This window comes from Patella vulgata, chromosome 1 (assembly GCF_932274485.2).
Source record: "Patella vulgata chromosome 1, xgPatVulg1.2, whole genome shotgun sequence".
NCBI classification, from domain to species: domain Eukaryota; kingdom Metazoa; phylum Mollusca; class Gastropoda; family Patellidae; genus Patella; species Patella vulgata.
In genome coordinates, this window is record NC_065879.2 from 1720929 (window position 1) to 1744503 (window position 23575).

At 35.7% G+C, this 23575-nt stretch overlaps 1 protein-coding gene across 1 annotated transcript in view; it reads right to left on the bottom strand.

The window, feature by feature from the left end:
* The window catches only part of LOC126808511 (cell adhesion molecule DSCAML1), a 57032-nt gene extending 33588 nt beyond the window's left edge, over window positions 1-23444 (bottom strand). The window contains exons 1-3 of the mRNA XM_050533267.2: window positions 23330-23444; window positions 3728-3850; window positions 385-651 (exon numbers count right to left, since the gene is read on the bottom strand). Coding sequence (XP_050389224.2) covers window positions 385-651; window positions 3728-3794 — 334 coding nt within the window. The 5' untranslated portion in view covers window positions 3795-3850; window positions 23330-23444. The remainder of the gene's footprint in view (window positions 1-384; window positions 652-3727; window positions 3851-23329) is intronic.
* Between the last annotated feature and the right edge of the window lie 131 nt (window positions 23445-23575).

Genomic DNA, 23575 nt, shown 5'->3' on the forward strand with positions numbered 1-23575 from the left:
CTTATAATTCTAAACTTGTCAGTCCATTATTGGATTTATCCTGGCCATTATAAATCTAGTACAAGCGCTTTCAGATAAAAGTAAAATAAAAGGATTGAATAGATAACCTAGTTTCACACTTTGCCTCAAAACAAACTAGGTCAGTTTAGGACTAACGTATGATTCAACTTTATTTCAATAATTCACTTGTCCGTAGGGGTCTTTAGCAGTGGGATGAAACCAGAGAACCGGGAGGAAACCCACGAGGTTGATCAGGTGACCCTACTCCTTGTCTCTCCTTGAAACTACACGACTTGACTCATTGACAGACCTCCTGTTCTACATGCATTAGACCATTCGGACACCCAACACCCCCACTCGTAGGAACACATGTTTAAAACTTACAGGCTTCTATAACTGTGGCTTCAGGGGAGATAACTTCAGGTCCTGTTGTTGTTTTAACAATACATCTATATTGTCCTAAATCGTCACTGGTTACCCTTGGTATTAATAAGGAATGATTAAGAAATAAGGAATGTCTATCAGGAACGACGCTTTCATTAAACTGCCATCTGTAAGATAACTGGGCGCCATCTGTATCTTCCGCCGAACAATTTAACACAAGATCTTGTCCGATTAAAACCACTGTATGTTGTGGTACGGCCAGCCATTCTACAAAAAGAAATAACAAGTCATTACATTACAGAATGGAATTGATCTGTTTTAAATTAGATTACAATTGCATTCTGCTGATTCATTTTTTTTTTACATTTTTTTTCTCTCTCCTAGATTGTAATCTACAGGGCTCACATTGGCTTTCATTTTTTTTCCGCCAAAATGGATGATAATTTTTATCTACGAAAATGTTCATATTTTTTTGCGTCAACTGGAATATTTTATCTGCTAAAAATGTGTGATAAAAAATAAGACAACATGTAACAATTTTATTTCTCAGACAAGCCTATTATAAAACCATTACCGATATATATACAATATACAACAACTTAAAACATCCTCTTCACATAAGCCAAGTTTTATATAAAGATCTGATTTTTTGGGGGTGACTTTAGTCTATTTGTACATGTCAAAACTCATCCAAGGACAGCTAATTTTCTATAAATTTATGTTTTGCGTGTACAATAAGCCTCTTGTTATTTTCAGTTGTACTTGTCGTTCACTATAGAGCATTTTGGCGGCAGTAATATGAAGCAAATGGCAGACCGTTTTCTCACTCGCTTATCCAATATCTAATTAGGCACGCTTGTATGTTGTACATGCCGTATAAACTATAAAGCCACAGTAAACAGAATTCAATTATCAAAATATCTAATTATCAGCCATAATGACTCAAGATAGGCTTTACATATACCGTTGGTAACTATCAATCAACTAATCATTACTCCGCGACAATTGGTAAGTATGACTCATTGACACGATCTGGATTATCAGCAAGTTGATTAATTTATAGTATGCAGCGAGTGATTGACACTCAATTTAAAGGTTAAACTAGGCTATATATGATCAGAATTTTAAGATTTTTTTCCGCCAGATCTCAAAAAGAATCGCCAGTATCCCATAGTGTCATCGCCAAAATCAAATTTTAATCGCCACTTTCATATTTTTATCGCAAATTGCAACATTGGCGAACGACAGTGTGAGTGTAATGATATAGCAACTGGAGTGTGTGTATTCCTTTAACTTCTTCAGTACTCTCTATTTAGGTCAAGTTACATCATCCTGTCACAATTGTCCAGTCTCAAAATATCCTATGCATACATATACATTCTGATGCAATAACTGTACTGGTTAACCTAAACTAATAAAAAACTGGCCTGAATTTGTGCTTAAAAACCGCTATGTAAAATAATATTATGGTTTTGATTAATTATTCTCCATTGTCAAAAAATTAGCTATGGTATACGTTAAATTCTGAAAGGCAAATTAAAATTGTTTATGAATATTGTGACAATAACAAGACATGGGGTCTAAAGACAAAGAATGGAGAAATATGATGGCTAGAACAATAGCGTTATCTTTTTTATTATTGATTCTAACTTCATAACCACAAATACTGCAAGTATATGCTGGTTATTTTGATACATTAACTGAGCTATAGATTAATGAACATGTTGGTCATTTACATTTTTCTTTGTTATAAAACATATATCATATTTGTTGGCCAAATTAGGTAACAATCCCTGTCGATATACAGGTTTGGGGTGAATGTCCATTCCATATTTGGAATTTAGCTGTTATCAGTTCTTTACGTAAAAAACGGAAATGAAAATGAAATGAAATGGAGTTTAACGTCCTACTGTTCTGCTCCTAACCTGGGCTAATGAAGACGGGCATACGCCATACAGTGTGCTATGAGGGAAATTTTGCCCGGACATCGGCACTAGGGCCTACTCTTATATCGAATTCCAACTGCCAAGGGATCTTTTACGTGCACGCCAATGTGTACACGGGACCTCGGTTTTTCGTCCATCCGAACGACTAGACAGCTTTCCTTGTCAGCCCCTCCGTCCTGCATCACTGACAAGGGAGAACCACGCTGGAAAATCTAGATGAACTTTCTCGACCAATGCAGGGATCGAACACCCGACCTCCAGGCTAGCGAGCTAGCGTCTTACCCACTTAGCCACGTGATCCCCCACGTAAATAACACAGACAAAAGAATAAACAGAGACAAAAGAATATGCACCTATATAAGGGAGCGGGGCTAGAATAATTGAGTGAGATCATGTGGATTCTTTAGACGACTATTTCATGCGGTAGCGTTTTCCTGGGTCTAGCCTAGCTGGCTAGATTTTTACAGGACTGGGGTTGGAGAGAAAGAGATGTTAATTATAAATATTGCAATGTAGACTACTGTGTAACGTTGTGACATAAAATGTTTAGCAAAAACACTATCGTTGTTCCTGTTACTTATTTGAGTCGTTATCGTGAGAAAACACAATGGTAAAGTCCTATAAGAAGAGAGACACAACAGAAGCAGTCCAGAGCTAACCAACCCCCCATTAGACGATAAGGCCAAAAACTAAGATGTGTAGTCGGATAGTACTACACTGACCAAGTTAGTTAGTGCTTTGTAAATCAAACAGTATCTCTTATTAAAATAAGAACAGTGAGCCCTGGTAATCTAACTTTTCATCAAATTGAGATTCTGCTAAGAAAAGTTCTATTTATGTCAGACAACTGTATTTAAACCTGTAAACAGCTCTAACATTAAAATATATAGTTTCCCCATAATTCATCAAATACGCAAACTTTTAAATAAATACATAAAATTTGATAAATCAGTTTATTTTTGAAATTCTAACCCAACCATGACATCAAGATGCATAATATAAGAGCTAAATCTGCCTATTTCTGGCTTTAGTCATTACATGAAATGACTGATTACACAAATTGACTGTAACATATATACTATATAGGCCGACCAGTAAATTTTATATAAATTATCATTTAGCTATTTATTCATATGACAAGTCCGCTCAACACAAACTAGGTCATTTCGGGACTAACACAGGGGTAGGGGTCTTTAGCAGTGGGGGGAAATCAGAGAACCCGAAGAAAACCCACGAGGTTGGACAGGCGACCCTACTCCTTATCTCGTACAACCGGGAAATCGAAACCACGCAAGTTGGCTCATGACAGACCTTATGATACAACGTGCACATGCTAACCATTCGGCCATCCAACCCCCCTTAATGTGGGTGAAATTCTTTACTGTATAAATACTTACTTATTTCAGCTGACACGTGTTGGATGGATAAAATTATTATACAATAAATAAACATCTGATACATCATTTGATTGTAATACTCCTGATGACATCAGATCAGGATGAAGATATTCAACTCATAACCTAGAATTATACAAAATACATTCAATTAACATTAACTGAAAATAAAAATGATTTCTATTTTCCATTCAAGTTCATTAAAGTAATTACATTAAAGGGATCATCCTGATTTTCACAGATTCTCAGAAATAAAAGTCTGTGTACGTATTAATTCTAAACGTGGTGTATTTATCTTGTCTGAAAATTTCAGCTCAAAATACTGAGTCGTTTGGACACGTAACTCTTTTAAGATTTCAGGTCAATTTTTTGGTTGGGTGTCCTGATAACCTATTGCTGTATTTTTCGAGGTTTTTTCAGTGTGTGATCCACGTGCCGTACTTTATAACAAATTCTTAATTTCACCTACACGTTATTTTCATAAAATAAAAATCTGGTTTTATCCAGACACCATATAATGCAGCTTGGGACACCGGTCTCCATTTCCAGAAGAAGACTGATGGGTTTAAGTTGTTTGAAAATGTATCACGTATATGGAGTTAGTTGCTTGACCCTAAGGTTGAGGTTTTATACCATTTTCACACAAATTTAAGCAGTTTTATTCTCCAAAATATAACTGAGATTGGCCCTTTAAACATACATTATACAAGAGCTAAATCTGCCAATTGCAGGTCTTTCTTTAGGCCTGAAATGTTATCTAAATTACTGGACCTAAGTACAAATTATATGATTTTAAATGATTTTTAACCTCCACTTGACACAAACTAGGTAATTTCGGGACTAACATATGGTTCAATGTTATTTCTATAATTCGCTTGCGCATAGGGGTCTTTATTGGTGGCAGGAAACTTGAGGACCCGGAGAAAACCCACAAGGTTGGATAGATGACCCTACTCCTTGTATGTGCGTACATTTGAAAGTACATGTACATTATTAACCATGATATACTGACAGTATATAGTTTAATAAATATATTATAACAAAACTGTATTTACAGATTATTCATCAGTGATCGAATATCTTTCACAACTAATCCTTGGTTTGCGAACATTTTAACTTTATTCCAAGACAATTATTTATACCTACTTGTACACCAACTAAATAATATACAGGTCACAATTCTATGGAATACAATTACTGCTTATTACTGAGCGACGATTTGACTAGCCTTCTCTAGTCATTATCATTGCTTGATAATGACTAGAGAAGTCTAGTCGAAACGTCGCTTAGTAATAAGCAGTAATTGTATTCCATAGAATTGTGATCTGTATATTCCAGTTCAATTACTAAATGCCATTGAAACAATTTACTAAATAATATTTAAATATGGCTGACTCACAGTAAATAATAAACATCTCTTACAGTATAAAATCACAAGCTAAATGTTTATAAAACATATTTACAAGTTTGTAGTATTTAAAGCGAGAATTTCATATTTTCTAAGAAAGTCAAAACATAATTATTTCTATGTCTTTTGCTCAATAGGTTGTCAACTCACTATTATACGATCATAGGTTATCTTTCTCACACTTAAAAATCTTCACACCAGAAATAATAACACAATTACTTCCCTTGTTTTCATATTGCCTCCATGGAATATGGAATAGCTATCTTCAAACGTTTGAATTTGAAGTTGAAAATGATATTTTTGCCAATTTCTCAACTGGCAATAGTGAATTATAGGATTAATCGTATTATTCTTTAACAAGGTAGGACTGTTTATAGATACCATCTATTTTAAGGCTTTATTTTAATGCATTTTAAAAATATAACTTAAAAATATGAAACTATCGCTTTAAAAGACAAGTACATACTTAGTTCTATATATATCTTATATGGTTTTCTATCATAAAAATTTTATCTACATGTTTTTTTTTCAGTTTCATTGAAATTGAAAATACAACATAAATGTAAATGTATTTTATTAACTTTTAGGTTGTGATTTTTTACTGTAAAAGATGTTTAAAAGCAAAGAAGTTAAAAGCAATGAAATGAAATGGGTTTAAACGTCCTACTGTTCTGCTCCGACTGAGCTAATGAAGACAGGCATACACCATACAGTGTGCTATGAGGGAAATTTTGCCCGGACAGCAGCGCCAGGGGATCTTTTACGTGCATGCCAATGTATATACGGGACCTCGTTTTTTGTCCCATTCGAATGACTAGATAGCTGTGCTTGTCAGACCCTAGGTCTCACTCCACTGACAAGCGGAAAACCAGGTTGGAAAATTGTGATGAACTTTCTTGGTCAATGCAGGGATCGAACACGCAACCTCCAGGCTAGCGAGCCAGCATCTTACCCACTTAGCCACCAAGTTTAAAGCAAGAAAGACGCAGAGAATTAATAGCAGTGTTCTGTAGATCTATTACTTGGCTACAGAAATAACATACCTTTACATACATTTACAAAACATATACTATTATAAAACATTACAAATACATTTACAAAATATATATTTATAAACATTACAAATCAAATACATTTTACAAACCATACCAATACAAAACATTACAAATACATTTACAAAACATTACAAATACATTGACAAAACATTACAAATACATTTACAAAACATTAAACATACATTTACAAATATTATAAATACATTTACAAAACATTAACATGATGTAAAAGGGTGAAGATAAAATTATCGATTTTTTGGTTCAATTTGTCTTCATATCATTGAAATCCATATCAAACAATGCATGTAGATACAGTGACATATGTGACATAACATACATTTATATTTCCAAACTTCAGTATATACGTAACATATACCCTCAGGTGAGAATACCGTACAAACTTCATCAATACCCTCAAGTAAGAATACCGTACAGACTTCATCAATAACACATCGTATATAATCAAGAAGTAACCAATCCTATATCAAACAGAACAGAATCTAATTATGTTTAATTGATCACCTCGTTAATTAACCACGCTATTTTAAATCACAAGAGAATAGTCTTGAAAGTAAAATAATAAGATTCCATCCATCCTTACAAACTTCCTTTCTTAAAACATCAAATTACCATTCTATAATTGCGAAATAAAACTGATGTTTTCTCTAAAAGCGTGGGTTAATAATATCATGCCCTTTCCCAACAGAGAAGATGTTCGATAGTATATCTGATGCGATACAAGCTGGCTGAGTTGATGTTTTCCTAGTCATTGAATTGGACTGAACCCAGCTGTCTGCTCTTTTAAAGAGAGAGAGAGAGAGAGAAAAATGGGGTTTAATGCCCAGTCGACACAAACTAGGTCATTTCGGGACTAACATATGGTTTAATTTTATTTCAATAATTCGTGTAGGGGTCTTTAGCAGTGGGAGGAAACCCGAGGCCCAGAGAAAAGACACAAGGTTGGACAGGCGACCCTACTGCTTGTCAAATACAACCGGGGAATCGAAACCACAACAGTTGACTCAACGACAGACTTTATGGTACAGCGTGCACATGCTAACCATTCGGCCGTCCATTCCCCCCTCCCCCTTTTACAGACTGTGACAATCTAATCAAAGGTCACCGGAAAAGCTTCATATTATTTTTTAAATAATGCAAGTAATTTAAGTCAACATATCCTTTCCATAAGTATAATACAAGATCCCTAATGTCAATTTTACCTGCCTCCGATAAATTTTCAAAATGACATTTCAGTGAGACTTAAACCCCATTTCATTTCATTTTCTAATTCTGTAAGAAAGTCCCTTAAAAGCATTTATCTTTGCCCAGGACAACTATCTAAATCATGTAATACATTTTAAAGAAGTAAGAACTTTCCATTTCCATGTGGGGTTGGCAACAAGTCCCCAGATTCCTAGCTATTTAAGTGTCTGGATAACCCTGTCTGTATTAAAGGACCACTCATACAATTGAACAATGAAAGTCCAAGCTGTGATCATTATTTGTATTTTTTGGATAATATATGATTTTTTGATTGCTTAATCCCACTAAAATGTTCTCAAATGTCCACTCAACACAAACTAGGTCATTTCGGGACTAACATATGGTTCAATTTTACTTCAATAATTCGTTTGCACGCAGGGGGAGGAAATTGGAGGACCCGGAGAAAACCACGAGGTTGGACAGGCGACCCTACTCCTTATCACATACAACTGCAATCTGATTAAAACACAGATCCTATTTCGTTTTGTTTTTAAAGTTCAAAAGTTCGTTTTACTTGCCTTTACTACACTAGAATCTGGAAGAGTTGTTATTTAACTCGTGTTCTGAATAGACTCAGGGATAAGCTAGTGAAACAGTCTGTTACGGCGAGCTTTAGGTGTGTTTTTTAAGGAACTGTGGGTAATCTACTAGTAACATCAATGCTGATTGGTTAATCAAATGTCTGACATCATAGGGTCATAAGTCGGTCTTTTGACCCCTGATGTGACCTATCGCTATAACTTGTCAGATCTTCATGTAGTGTAGGCCATCGGAAGTATAAAAAAACAAAACGAAATATAGATCTGTATTTTAATCAGATTGGTACACCCGGGAAATCAAAACCATGCCAGTTGACTAAATGACAGACCTTATGATACAATGTGCACGCGCTAACTGTTCGGCCATCCAACCCCCCTATATGTTTAAGAAAACAAAACCAAAACCTCTATGGAACATCATCTCCCAACTGAATCCTTTCTGGACTGGTATTCCATTTAGCTGTTCAAACTTTCATAATATTGTTGTTCAAAATCCCTCAAAAGATAATCACCAATAGCTCAATATTTCAATCTTAAAAACATTAAATAGGCTATATTCAATCACACTTTTACTGTTAGAAACTTTCGAAATGTTCCTGTAAAATTCCATTCCGTTCTATTCCATTCTTTGATGCCAAATCCAATCAGTGTTAAAGAAATGAAAAAGACCTGCTTACACAAGATAGACTAGAGACTATGATTAATTCCACTAGACAATAGACTACATACCTAGGAGATTATATATTATTCATACGGTCCACCAGCAGAGAGAACTATAGATCAGATTACCATACCATCATTAAAATCAATAAATAAACCTGCTACTCAAATTTTCCTTTTATAATCATTATGTAACTTGCTGGAATATTTCCAGACTTGTAATATCCATAATTGTATTTCCTGATCTGTAAGAATTCCTTGTATTGCTGATTCTGGTTTTTATCGAAGGAGATGAGGTGGGAAGATCACATAATGGTTAAGTTGGGTGATATAAATTAGTTCTTGATAGAATGTGCCTCACTCCAACCCAGTGATTAGATGGCTAAGTGGGTAAGACGCTTGCTCGCTAGTCTGGAGGATGCGTGTTCGATCCAACATTGGCCGAGAAAGTTCAATGAGATTTTCCAAAGTGGTGCAGGACGGATGGCTTCACAAGGACAGCTGTCTAGTCATCCGGATAGGATGAAAAACCGAGGTCCCCTGTACACATTGGCGTGCACGTAAAAGATCACTTGGCAGTTGGAATTCGATATAAGAGTAGGTCCGGGCAAAATTTCCCTCATAGCACACTGTATGGCGTATGCCTGTCTTCATTCGTTTAGGAGTAGAACAGTAGGACGTTAAACCCTATTTCATTTCTTTTTATCTGAAAAGTGCTAATACCTATCTAAATAGGAACTTTAATAATTTGAGCCTCGTAGTTATCCATCACTATGTACTCCATGACAGGGAGTTAGAAGTTCTTGCTGCATGTCAACTCCGGATAGATGCTTTATATAGTTTTAAAAACAATTGACATTAAAACTTATACATACATGTACTTTATCATATTTACCAGAATTGCCACAATATCTGCACTGAATTCCAGTTTTTACAACTCCTTTGCGGTTTTCACAGGATAACTGTTTGGCCAATAAATATAGTTTATACTCAAGACGAATTCAATCAAAACATCCAATATTATCGTACAGATCACAGGAGAATTCTTCAGGCACTTACTCTCACACTTCACTACATCAAAAACAACATTCCGTTTGAATCACAACCAGGAACAATATCACATGTTAGGACATCCTAATAGATTTTTTTACGCTCATTGCTTCCCAGTATTCACTTCATTCCATCGCCTCAATAATCCTATAAAACATTTTCTATTGATTTTATAGATTTAGAATTTTGGTCTGCTAATGCACATTTCTTAATTTGGTCTGCTGATATAGATTTCGTAATTTAGTCCTATACCGTTATTTTATTTCTTCATTAGTGTTTTGTTTGATAAGATGTGAAATGACAAAATCTAATACTAATTTGTTTTTGCTTTTAATGAAATCATAATTATTTCACTATTTATATCCTATATAAGAAATAACAACAATCTTTTTTATTACTCCAAGTAATAAAGAGAGAGAGAGAGAGAGAGAGAGAGAGAGAGAGGGAGGATAGAAATGGGGTTTAAGCTCCACTCAATACAAACTAGGTCATATGTTTCGAATTTTATTTCAATAATTCACTTGCAGGTAGGGGTCTTTAGCAGTGGGAGGAAACCCACGAGTTTGGACAGGCGACCCTGCTCCTTGTCACGTAAAACCGGGGAATCGAAACCACGCCAGTTGACGAAATGACAGACCTTATGATACAGCGTGCACACGCTAACCATTCGGCTACCACCCACCCACCCCGATATTAATGGAACTACATGTACTCAAGGGCGTGGATTTGTCATAACTTTTGGAGGGGGGGGGACGGACGAACCCTGGAACCTTTCATTACCAAACCAAAATAATAATTACGAACAGTTTACCAGTGCTATTTCGATGAAAACTGTAACTAAGGGTAATATTATGACGATATGGTAAAATTGACTACCTACAATTAAGGAGGAAGATATCGTGAAGATGAATTATACTGTGGTGAGACCCAAGGCAGTGGTTAGATAGCCTTCAGAACGGGACATTCATGTGGATATAAACCTGAAAATCTGTCCTGGCGTTCAAAATCACTAAATCCACGCTGATGCATGTACTTCTACTTTCACTAATGAAATAACTCTTCATTTAACCTCTGCACAAGCACTTCGATCAGCTGATGAAAACCCCAGGCCTTACAGCCTTAAAAGCACTTACTGTAATCTGATCTTCTTCAGCTAAATAGAAAATGTCATTTATTAAAAACAACTACTGGTAATTACATGCCATGTATTTCTAGACATAATTAACACTGGCTTTTAAAAATTTATGATCTTACCTAACGATGATGATTCAACACCAAATACTGTACACAGCAAAAACAGAAATTAACGACTTTTAGCTAATGACTTACTTTAGTGATTCTGAAATTCTTTAGTTCAATGCTTCACAAGTATAAATATTAGAATTAAACAGACAACTTGTCAGAAGACCCATAATAAAACAAAAATAAGATCTGAAAGTTGTTATTCTGATAGTAAATAATTATAGGTTATGTGTCATGGCAACAGATATTAGGAGTATAAACCAAATATCGTTGACAGATAGCATCATGACCCCCAATAAATCTACTCCATCATATTGTACTAATTTGATATTTTTAGTTTCTGGTTTTAAGAGAAATGCAATATTTTAGAATTGTCCATAAAAACATTCCTGTTTTAATTGATATATAAAAATCTAACTCTTTTATTAATTCACTTCTCTTCGAAGTTTACATGAGGCTGACGTTAAAAATATCTTTGTTTCGCCTAACGCGACCGACTAACTAAAACCACCCCCGACTTAAATTATTTTATTGCACTTTTCCACGATCTTTTTATTTTATTTTGTGTGTCAACCTGAAATATATCACGAGAGTTATTTCCCTTTACTATGGCTATGGTTTGATTCATTATTGAAACTGGTTGATCAAGACGAAAGCTTCATAGGTGTCGCTTCTCAACAAAATGGTTGCAGACGAATACACGTCCATTCCCACGAAATGATTCTGCTTCTATGTCTGTGGTGATTAGTTTTAAACATGACGACGATATTTTCAATATAAGTTTTTGAGAAAAATGAAGGCACAACCCGCAGTATCGTTAAAAACGTGTTGAAGGAGTTTCACACTTCAAGTTCCCGATGTCATTCACTCGTTGATTTTTTTGCCAATTGAATAAAGAAGACGAATGTTTCCACCCGGAAAATTATTAAGCTGTCAAATTAGCTCTTAAGTTTAATAAAAAAAACTTTCAGTTCGTTACTTTTTACGTCAGACCCCAAATTCATTAAACAAAATTAATGAATCTGTAGTATACAGCTAATAAGTTTTCTGTATTGATTTCTCTAACTTTAAAAAAAAAATCTGAAAATAAAACCGACCCTTCTCCTCGATTGTGGGTCGGGTTTGGTGAAACAAAGATATTTTTAAGGTCAGCCTGATGATCAAGGCTAGGCTTAAATTCAATCATTAATATCTCGGCAATATTTTCAGTATATCCTGTTTACGTTATCTAGTTTTTAACTATTATAGTGAGAACTGCCAGCTCTTTATCTAATCTTACAGAATGTATCTTTAAACCAGTCGTTCTCAACCTTTTTTTGCCAACGGCACACCTTGGAAAACATGAAAAAATAGCGGCACACCTGGCTAAATATATATGAAAAATATTTGAATATTGCAAAATAAAAACATGGCAAGTCATAGACAGCATACAAACGTAGACAGAGACTAGTCATAGACACATAGAATGACTCAAACTAAATAAAGAAAAACACAGCTATGAACCTTTAGTGCGAAATTTTCTTAGTGTGCCGTTCAAAATTGAGCGGCACACTGGTTGAGAATCACTGCTTTAAACTAAAGTAAGACTATGAATTCAGTCCATACTGACTCCCAATAATTACTCCAATAGGGGAATTCGCAGGCTAAGTGGGTAAGACGTTGGCTCGCTAGTCTAGAGGTCAGGTGTTCGATCCTTGCATTGCCGAGAAAGTTCATTCAGATTTCCCGGTGTGGTTCCCCCTTGTCAGTGATGCAGCTGTCTAATCATTCGGATGAGACGAAAAACCGAGGTCCCGTGTACACATTGATGTGCACGTAAAAGATCCCTTGACAGTTGGAATTCGATACAAGAGTAGGCCATAGTGCCGCTGTCTGGGCAAAATTTTCCCTAATAGCACACTGTATGGCGTATGCCCGTCTTCATTAGCCCAATTCGGAGCAGAACAATAGGACGTTACACTCCATTTCATTTCATTTCATTTCAATTACTCCAATAACTGATTGCAACATAAAAATACAGGTAGGCTGTTATATCATACCATTTAGCTAAGAGAGAACAATCGATTGATTATCTTATACTACCGTTAATAAATCATTCCAGTATTCACTGAACCACGATACCAGGAAGTAACCAAGCAATTTCCATTCCGTTTATAAGTCGACACAGTGATAAAACTGACAATAAATTTCCATATCTAAAATGTTTCCAGACATCATACACTTGCTGCCATGTATGTGATAATAGCTTAATGTTATTGATTAGTTTTATTGAACAGGACCACCTAGGGTATAAATGGTGGTCCTGTAGTAGTCATGCTAGTTCAAATAAACATGCATCAAGATCAACTAAATGAGAGTGAGAAAGAGAGAGAGAGAGCGATAAAACTACATTATTTCGGGTTTAACATATGGTTCAATTTTATTTCAATAATTTGATTGCTCGTAGGGTTCTTTAGCAGTGGGAAGAAACCGGAGGACCCGGAAAAAACCCATGTGTTGGACAGTCGACCCAACTCCTTGTCACATACAACCAGGGAATCGAAACCACGCCAGTTGTCATAATAACCCCTTAACCCCCCTCCCCCCCAACTAAATTAGAGGATGATATATAAGATAGAAAGATCAATATTCAAAAAAGATACAATTACTTAAAGGAGCTAAATCGCTAATATTTCGGACCTAGAAATTGACACAAATGGGTCGCAGCGCATACAATAATGTAATATCAATGTATATAAACTGATTTACATTCAATCGTTTGTTTTTACTGTAGTTAGGTTCGGCGAAATACGCCAGTATTCCCAATCTAATTTCAATCTCTAGCGTCTGGTTATTCCAGTCTACGCCGATAGTATTTATTGGGCATGCTCTCCAGATAAGAATATAGCATCACCGTTTGACATGAATTGTTGAATATGCCTAGCCTCGTTTTTCAAGCCCCTTATTACAAATAGCGCTGAAACGCATTATGGTACACGATTCGTGTACCAATTGTAAAATGTTTATTTTGTCTTAAATATTGGATATCAGAAGGCCATCTTTTCCCGGTAAGATCACAACACCAATGTTGATTTAAACCGACAAATAAATCATGTTTTCAATGTGGAAAATTTTGGATGATATTGAGTTAGAGACTCATTAGCTACTTTAACAATCTGATTCAAACCAGCGGTTAAATGTGTTTCATTTCATTTCATTTTTTTATATTGTACTATATTATACATCTGACATATTTTGTTAGAAGTCAGCGTTCAGATAATTTGATCTTTTTGAATAATCTGATAGATCTGAGGATAATTGTAGTGAATTATGTAAAAACATATTTGTGAATCATTGTTTATGATCCTCTGATTACATGGTATATAAAGAATTCTTCCAGGTAGAAAGCTGATCACATTATAGATTATAACCAAGTAAAAAATACAGAAAATTAAAAAAAAAAGAGAGAAAACCTGTTAATGTAATCTTATTTTGATTAGATTGAATTACTGATGATATCTGAACAAGGATCGTAGCGGGAGATAAATTTATTACAATAGAGTAATAAGATATTTACAAATCCTTCAGATAGATATACAGCTGTGATCATAAATATATTCTAACTATCAATACAACTAAATATGTTGCTAAAAACAATAATAATATTTCAAGCCAAATCTATATTTTAAATAATATAAATATTCATGAGGGTAAGTTGGCCTATTGTCCAAGGGTAGGGGGTGAATGGCCAAATGATTATCACATTCTTGTTGTATCATAAGGTCTGTTATTAAGTCAACTGGCGTGGTTTCGATTCCCCGGTTGTACGTGACAAGGAGCAGGGACGCCTGTCCAACCTTATGGGTTTTCTCCGGGTCCTCCAGTTTCCTCCCACTGCTAAAGACCTGTACGCACATGCAAATTAATGATATAAAATTGAACCATATGTTAGTCCCAAAATGACCTAGTTTGTGTCGAGTGGATGTTAAACTCTCTCTCCCTCCTGATAAACAAGTAGATGAATAGTAGCTGGTTAATTTAATATGGGCTGTTCACAAACCAGGAGGTCCCAGGTTCGATCCTGCTTGTTTAAATTCTTCAGGATATTACGACATATTAAACTTAGGCTGTCTGTCTACAGTTAACTCCCTTGAGAACAGACGCTAAGCTAGTTGACCGACATTGTAAGTCCTAAATCGCCGATTTTAGTCGAAAATACTAAGTATACTTCGAGAATTGTGTTTAGTATTTAGTCTGCTTCCATTTAATAAAATTGCAATCTGATTAAAATACAGATCTATATTTGTTTTTTTGTTGTTTTTTTTATATTTTCGATGGCTTACAATACATGAAGAACTGACAAGTTGTACTGGAAGGTCATGCCAGGGGCCGTACAAGCGACTTTTGATCCTATGACCCTAATCAATCAGCATTGACGTTTCTAGTTGTTTACCCACAGTTCTGTGCATGCATGGCATGCCAAGAACTCGTCATAACAGACCGTTTCATTGGCTAATCCCTCACGTCATCCAGAACACAGGTTATATAACAACTCTTCCAGATCCTAGTGTAGTAAAGACAAGTAAAACGAAATTTTGAACTATAAAAAACGAAACGAAATAGGATCCCTGTTTTAATCAGATTGATAAAATTGAAACCGTTTATTAAAGATACATTATGGGAGATTTTTATAGAGAGTTGGCCATTCTTACTATAACAGTTCAAAAGTAGATGATGAAAGAAGAATATATTGAAAAATTCAGTCAAATTACTTTATTCTGAACATAGTTATCATCGTTGTAATATTTGCCTAGAAATGGTAGCGAAATGTGTCTTCACCTTCGCCAATCGTTTGATTGACAGGCGTTAACTCCACCTACATATCTCGATTATCAAGTAAAGTTTTCAATGGCATACGGAAACGCTTTACAGCGGCCTAGCTAAGTACACTCTATCATTTAGCCTCGATCTAACTGACGTATTTTCATCAGGTTACCCCTTATTTGATTTAATCAATTAGTGAAATCCTATTTAAATCCAAGCTGTAGCCGAGCCATCCGTGGGTCAACAGAGTTGATTTTGGTCTTGTTGTTTAAATAAAGATCTAATTTATAATTTCTATAACATCTGAAGCCTAAATTAAGACTTGCAATAATCAGATTTAGCTCATGCATAATGCATGTTTAAGTCTTTGTGTTTATGACAGATATGAAACAGAGTAGAACCGCATTACCAAATAATATACTAATTTTTGGATATGGCGGCCATTTAGGACAGAGATTTATTCTCGAAGTATGGAGTAGATGAAGCTCTGTGTACAGAATGATATTACAATGTCAATTCCAGTTGCCAAGATAAAATATGGTCAAATCTTTAAACATACATTATACAATCTGCCTATTGCGGGTCTTTCTTTAGGCCTGAAATGTTATCTAAATTATTAATAAGACATTAATTAACTTATCCAGACTATAATCAACTCTCGATGTCATCGCTATTTCTGCAATATTTACTGGATTAGGGTCCGATCTGCTGCTCAACTCTCATTCATGATTAATTCACAAAATGGATAACCAAGACTATGTATTTTATCGTACCGACTTTAGTAATGATGACCGAGGATGGGTCCAAAATTCAATCGCTAAATACTCGGTTCAGAGTGGATCAATTTGACTGAAATTTTCAACATATTCCCTTTACATCATGTAGTTTTTAACTATTATAGTGAGAACTGCCAGCTCTTTATCTAATCTCCAATAATGTATCTTTAAGAAAATTCCAGTTGCTATGGATAGACCGATGTACCAATGTTTTTTTTATCAATTCATCTTTATTAATTGAAGTTTTCTCGATGAAAAGAACAATTCTCCTGATGTACATTTATCACCAGTTTTATTCTGTCACTACGTACACAGTAATGACTGTTTAGCATGAAATCTGGAAACTTTGTTAAAAATAAGATTGATGGGAATGGAATGAAATAGAATAAAGCTAACTCTGTGTAACAAAGTCTTCGACTGATTACTCCCAGGTCCAATTTACTGTTGAATCTTCTAAAACCGTGAAATGTAAACATGGGTTTATTTGATGTCGATATTGGGGTTTTCATTGAACAGACAAAATCTCTGGCATATTGATATTTATGTCCCCCTACTGATGAACCAATGAGCATTCTAAAGATCAATAAAACAACCTGATCAAATAAATGACGGGAATACGTGTAACTTGATGATAAAACTGTAAAAGGGGTCAACAAAACCCTGTTAATTTTCAGCCCTGTTGTTTTGTTAAAGTGTAAACGGCAGCAGCCTACATCTAGAGTTACGGGGCATACAGAAGACAAGGGGGGGGGGGCGGATGGCCGAATGGTTAGTGCGTGGGTGCTGCATCAGAAGGTCTGTCATTGAGAGAGAGAGAGATAGAGAGATAGAGATAGAGAGAGAGAGGGGGAGAGAGGGAGATAGAGAGAGAGAGAGAAATAGAGAGAGAGAGAGAGATAGAGATATAGAGAAAGGGGGAGAGAGGGAGATAGAGAGAGAGGGAGAGAGAGAGAGATAGAGATAGAGAGAGAGAGGGAGATAGAGAGAGAGGGAGATAGAGAGAGAGAGAGAGGGAGATAGAGAGAGAGGGAGATAGAGAGAGAGAGAGAGAGAGATAGAGATAGAGAGAGGGGGAGAGAGGGAGATAGAGAGAGAGAGAGAGAGAGAGATATGGGGTTTAACACCACTCACTCGATAAAACTATGTTATTTCGGGACTAACACATGGTGAAATTTTATTTCAATAGTTGGCTTGAGCGTAGGGGTCTTTAGCAGTGGGAGGAAACCAGAGGACTCCTTGTCACGTACAGCCGGGGAAACGAAACCACGCCAGTTGACTTAATGACAGACCTTATGATACAATGCGTACGAGCTAATCATTCGGCCACCCAACCCCCCTCCCTCATATTGAGTGACACTGATAACATAAAAGCTATAAAAAAGGAGGTCTATTGTTTTATGTCATAAGTCTTTGTTTTCTACACACCCTCCATGATCATTAAAAGATAACGAGTTATTGTACAAATGAAATACGTCAAGGACATAGCTCTTTGAAGGAATGTCAAAACCATAAAATTAAAAAAATAAACACATAATTTGTGTTTCAATTAACTTTCAATCCCGACCTTGTTCCCCATCACCACTAAATTCAACTTTTGCCATTTTTATAACAGAAATTCAGATACAAAATCTAATTAAAGTTGAGAACTTTGTTCCAGTTTAAAGTATAGTCTATGTGTAATTTTAATTAAACTGTCTACAAGCAGTGCCTTTAATTTTCAATCACTATTCTCAACCCGGATGTTTTTCAGCCTGCAAATATAGCCTTTATTAGCATTCTTACAAAGAATGGGAGAAAATCTATAACATGACTGATTTTCAGAGATTTTGGAATCCTCCATAGAAATGAACATGAATTAAATTTCATTTCAATTCCCTGAAAATATGTTCCTATAGAAAGTTTAATGTTTATCAGGAATGTAGCACAACCAACACTGTTATTTTAGAATTGGACTTAGGATGTCTGTATTGCTTGTATAATAATTACATGTATTCTTTCTGTTTACACACACAAAAAAAAAGCGAAAATGGAATTTTTTTAAATGTTCAATATTTAAACATTGAAATTCCTCCAAATGATGATTACCGCCTTCAGCACGTGGATTACAAAACTCTTTAATTTGTTTTCGTTTTTAATAAACGACAAATATTTATCAACAATTGTATTTATATTGCAGGGTTATATTCGTTATGATTTTGGTGTTCTCTCCTTGGAGATGAGCGGTATTTTTATATTGCAGCAATATACACTGTAGGGATGGATTGGAACTGTCAGCGGACATCGTTCGATCCGAGTCAGTTCCTAAAGGTCACAGATATCGGAGGAAATCGAAAATGTCTGGCAGACAATATTTTCCTGTGATTGAGCTGCCAACACTTCGTTCAATAACAACCTATATGATCTATAGCATACATTGGATCACTCATTTCTCACTCCCCACCCCTTGAAGTTTAAGAGCAAGCCATGTGACAAGGTGAGAAAGTGTACATTTGTAGGTTGATATTCTCTTTAAATATTGGTAATCCATGGCATAAATATCATCTGCTACTTCCAAATGTATTTGTACATAAAATGGGAGAATATCTCAATCAACTAAGTTTTAACGGCAACTCATCTCTGCCCCCCCCACCCCTACCACAGCTTTCTTTATACAATCCGACATGAGAAAAGATAAACATACCTGATCAAATTCATTGAACTAATTTCATTAAGACAAGAGCAGGTATTTGTAGACTAGAAATACTTGCAAGGCGTTGCCAGTCTATATATTGATTTTAGATCAAGAAGTTAGTCATCTCCATAGTCGTCATTATTAATAATACATCATTTCTACGTCACTGAACAATATACACTTCTACAGGTAATTAACGTATACCTATATACATGTACCTGTATAAAAACAACAGGTAACACCAGTCCCTCTAATACTCCCGCCAGCAGAAAGGTTGTCTAGGTTAACTCTAAAATCATTGTCCACAAATTCTGTCATATAGACTTTTAAAAAATCCATAATTCCCAAAGTTTATATTTAAAAAATGAAAACAGAATGAAAGACAAATCTTCCACATTTAGGATCCAAAGATTAAAAAATTCAATAGGATTCTTCCATATCACCAAGTTATAGAAAATTTTCTTATAACTCTGTGAATAGTAATTAAAAATTCAGTCCTTCATGTTTATAAAATTGTGAGGGAGCCATAAAAAGCTCCTGATACCTTGAATATATGTAGTTTAAAAGTAAACAAAAACTCTGAAAGTAGTTTATTAATCTCCATATTTAGGAGAGCGATTTAGCTAATTTGCAGGAGTCTTTAATGACTTCTTCAAAGGAAAGCCGACGTGCGTCGAGAGGAGCAGGAACAAAAGCTCCCCTTAAATGTGAAGGACTGAAAATTATGAATTCTGAATTTGTTATGAAATGAAATTGAATTTAACGTCGTACTGTTCTGCTCCTATACTGGCCTAATAAGACAGGCATACATATACAGTGTGCTATGAGGAAACTTTTGCCTGGGCAGCGGTACTATGGCCTACTCTTATATTGAATTCCAACTGCCAAGGGATCTTTTACGTGCAAAGCTATGAGGAAAATTTTGCCTGGGCAGCAGTACTATGGCCTACTCTTATATCGAATTCCAACTGCCAAGGGATCTTTTACGTGCAAACCAATGTATACACGGGACATAAGTTATCGTCCCATCCGAATGACTAGACCGCTGTCCTTGTCAGACCCTTTGTCCTGCACCACTGAGAGAGAAGGGGAAATGCAGGGATCTAAGATGGGACCTCCAAGCTAGGGAGCTAATGTCTTATTACTCACTTAGCCACCGTGGCTCCTTCTTTGTTATGACCCCATGTATCCTGACTTGTAGTGTGTTCACACATGAATGGGACAACAAAAATATGTTCTCATTAAAGGAGCTAAGTCGCTAATATTTTGGATCTAGAAATTGACACAAATGGGTCACAGCAAATGTAATAATGTAATGTGAATGTATATAAACTGATTTACACTCAATCGTTTCTGTTTTTACTGCAATTTCTAATCAGTTATGTTCGGCGACATACGCCAGAAGTCTCAATCGAATGGCAATCTCTAGCGCCTGGTTATTTCACTCTATACCGATAGTATTTATTGCGCATGCTCTCCAGATAAGAATATGGCGTCACCGTTTGACATGACTTGTGGATTATATCTAGCCTCTTTCTACGAGTCCCTTGTTAAAAATGGCGCTGAAGTGAAATGCACCATGGTACACGAATCAACGGTAAAATATTTATTTTGTCTTAATTATTGGATATCAGAAGCCCATCTTTTCCCCGTAAGGTCACAACATCAATGTTGATTTAAATTGACAAATAATTTGTGTTTTCAATGTCGAAGATTTTGGATGATATTGAGTTGGAGACTTAGCTACTTTAAATATGGGTGTATAAATATAGCATGACAACAGTTTACATCCTACTAATAAATCATGACAACAGTTTACACCCCATGCAATAAATCTGTTCTACTACATCAATATTTTGAAATGATTAGAAAATAAAAATAGCAAGTTTATAGCAAACATTTATCAATCAATATTGTATTGTTATGTAGACCAATAAACACAGCTGTTAGAGAAGGGAAGTAAGTCTGTCATGTAGATTTCATGAAATAGTGTGTTTAACATCCTATTTTTCTGCCACCCAGAGAGAGAGAGAGAGAGAGAGAGAGATGGGGGAGATAGAGAGAGAGATGGGGGAGATAGAGAGAGAGAGAGATGGGGGAGATAGAGAGAGAGAGAGAAGAGAGAGAGAGAGAGAGAGAGATGGGGTTTAACGTCCACTCGACACAAACTAGGTCATTTCGGGACTAACATATGGTTTAATTTTATTTCATTAATTCGCTTGCGCGTAGGGGTCTTTAGCAGTGGGAGGAAACCGGAGGACCCGGAAAAAAAACCACGAGGTTGGACAGGCGACCCTACTCCTTGTCACGTACAACCGGGGATTCGAAACCACGCCAGTTGACTCAATGACAGGCCGTATGATACAGCACCTACGTGCTAACCATTCGGCCACCACCCCCCCCCTGAGATAGAGAGAAAGACAGAGAGAAAGAGAGAGAGAGAGAGAGAGAGAGAGAGAGAGAGTTTAACCTCCACTTAACAAAAACTAGGTTATTTCGGAACTAAAATATGGTTTAATTTTATTTCAATAATTTGCTTGCGCGTAGGGGTCTTTAGACTCTTTAGCAGTTTGAGCAAACCAGAGAACCTGGAGATTTGCTTTGTCACTGAGGCTCACAAATGGTGGTATGTACCAATTGCAGTTTTCCGCTCTGTACAAGAGAAACAAAATACACCTAATTTGCATAATTCAAAGCTATAGGCATATATGAAGTAGGGCTGAACAAGATATTGCAATATGTAAATTTGATTGACAATATTTTTTTTACCATTAAAAATACCACAATAATCCAATATATCATTTGACTCTAGATTATCGCCATTCCTCCAACAATATTCTCTCAAAGATTATTGTTAGTCATTGAAACAAAGTATAAATCAGATTGCTCATGTCAGAATTCATACATCATAAATCCATACTCGACAGAGCTGTATTGAGGCATAAGTTTTGTGTTTAACTAGAGCTGGACAATAACTTTTATAAATCAATATATCGGAATATGTAAATTTTATTGACAATATTTTTCTTGATACCGCAATAATCCAATATATCGCTTGACTCTATCTCTCTTTCCCTAATAATACTCTCAGTCATATATTGCTTTGCCTACCTTTTAAAACTAAAATGAAAGGGATTAATTATCCCCCCCCCCAACTCACCCAATTTGACCCCCCCACCCCCCCAAGGGCCAAATAATTCTTTTACGTTTTTGTGTCATAGACGTTCTTAAATTTGTCTATTTTAAAATGAAATGAAATAGGGTTTAACATCCTACTGTTCTGCTCTGACTGGGTAATGAAAGTGTGCATATATGCCATACAGTGAGCTATGAGGGAAATTTTGCCCGGACAGAGGGAAATTCCAATTGACCGTTTGTCAGTAAAAAGTTGTTTTTATTGGGGAGTTAAAAAGTCTCAACAAGGAGTCAATAGGCCCGTTTCCGAACGTACAGTGCAAGTGTAACGAGACATGTTAAGAGTTGGACTAGTATCTAGACCCCATCAGGTAGTTGCTACATGTATGAATTTGAATAATAGGTCTACCTGCAGTAGATATAGGCCTATATATGTATATGCTGACTATTTGGTGACTAATTTAGTTTACATTAAACCATATTTTATTACTTAATGGGTACAGTAACAAGCACTGCTGTTTATGTAAAATCGCTTCCATAGACATTGAATGATTGAAAAGTTTGACAACCGGATATTCAACGATATAAATATATAGCCTACATCTGAATATTCAACTCAATACAGTCATATTATGCGATCTAACCACTTTGGTTTTATTTTCATTCATGTCTTGTTACCTTATTAACTTCACCATTTTAAGACTAACACGTTAAATGTAAAATTTAATTTAGTACCTGCATGTTGTGCCTAAATTTACTGCCAAAAAAAAAAACGTTCAGTTCTGTGACACACACCTATTGAATCTTGCAATGACATCAGTCAGAATGAGTCAATTTAATATTTCCTATTTCTACTGGCAAAGCCTTCTACATTGCATTGAATTGAAATTTAGTCTGTCTGACACTCACTGGTAGGCCTGTAATAGTATTCATAAAGATAAAGACGCTCTCTGTCACACATTTTTTGCACATTTATTACGAGTATAGACAACGAAATACTTACTTTGCAAATCAGTATTTTTCTGTAGCTGAACTTGAAGCTAAATGCGTCTGCATTTGTTGAACAAGACAAGAGACTTTCTCAGTTACTAAAATAAATTAAACATTCAACTGTCACTAACATGTCAACAAAGGTAGCAGGTTCCGCCTTCCACTTGAATCACGTGGGCCTTAGGGATAAATCTATTTGTTAAGGCCAGCTCAATTTACGTCAAGGTCGCTGAGATGTAAATAAGGCCAGGCAGGGCAA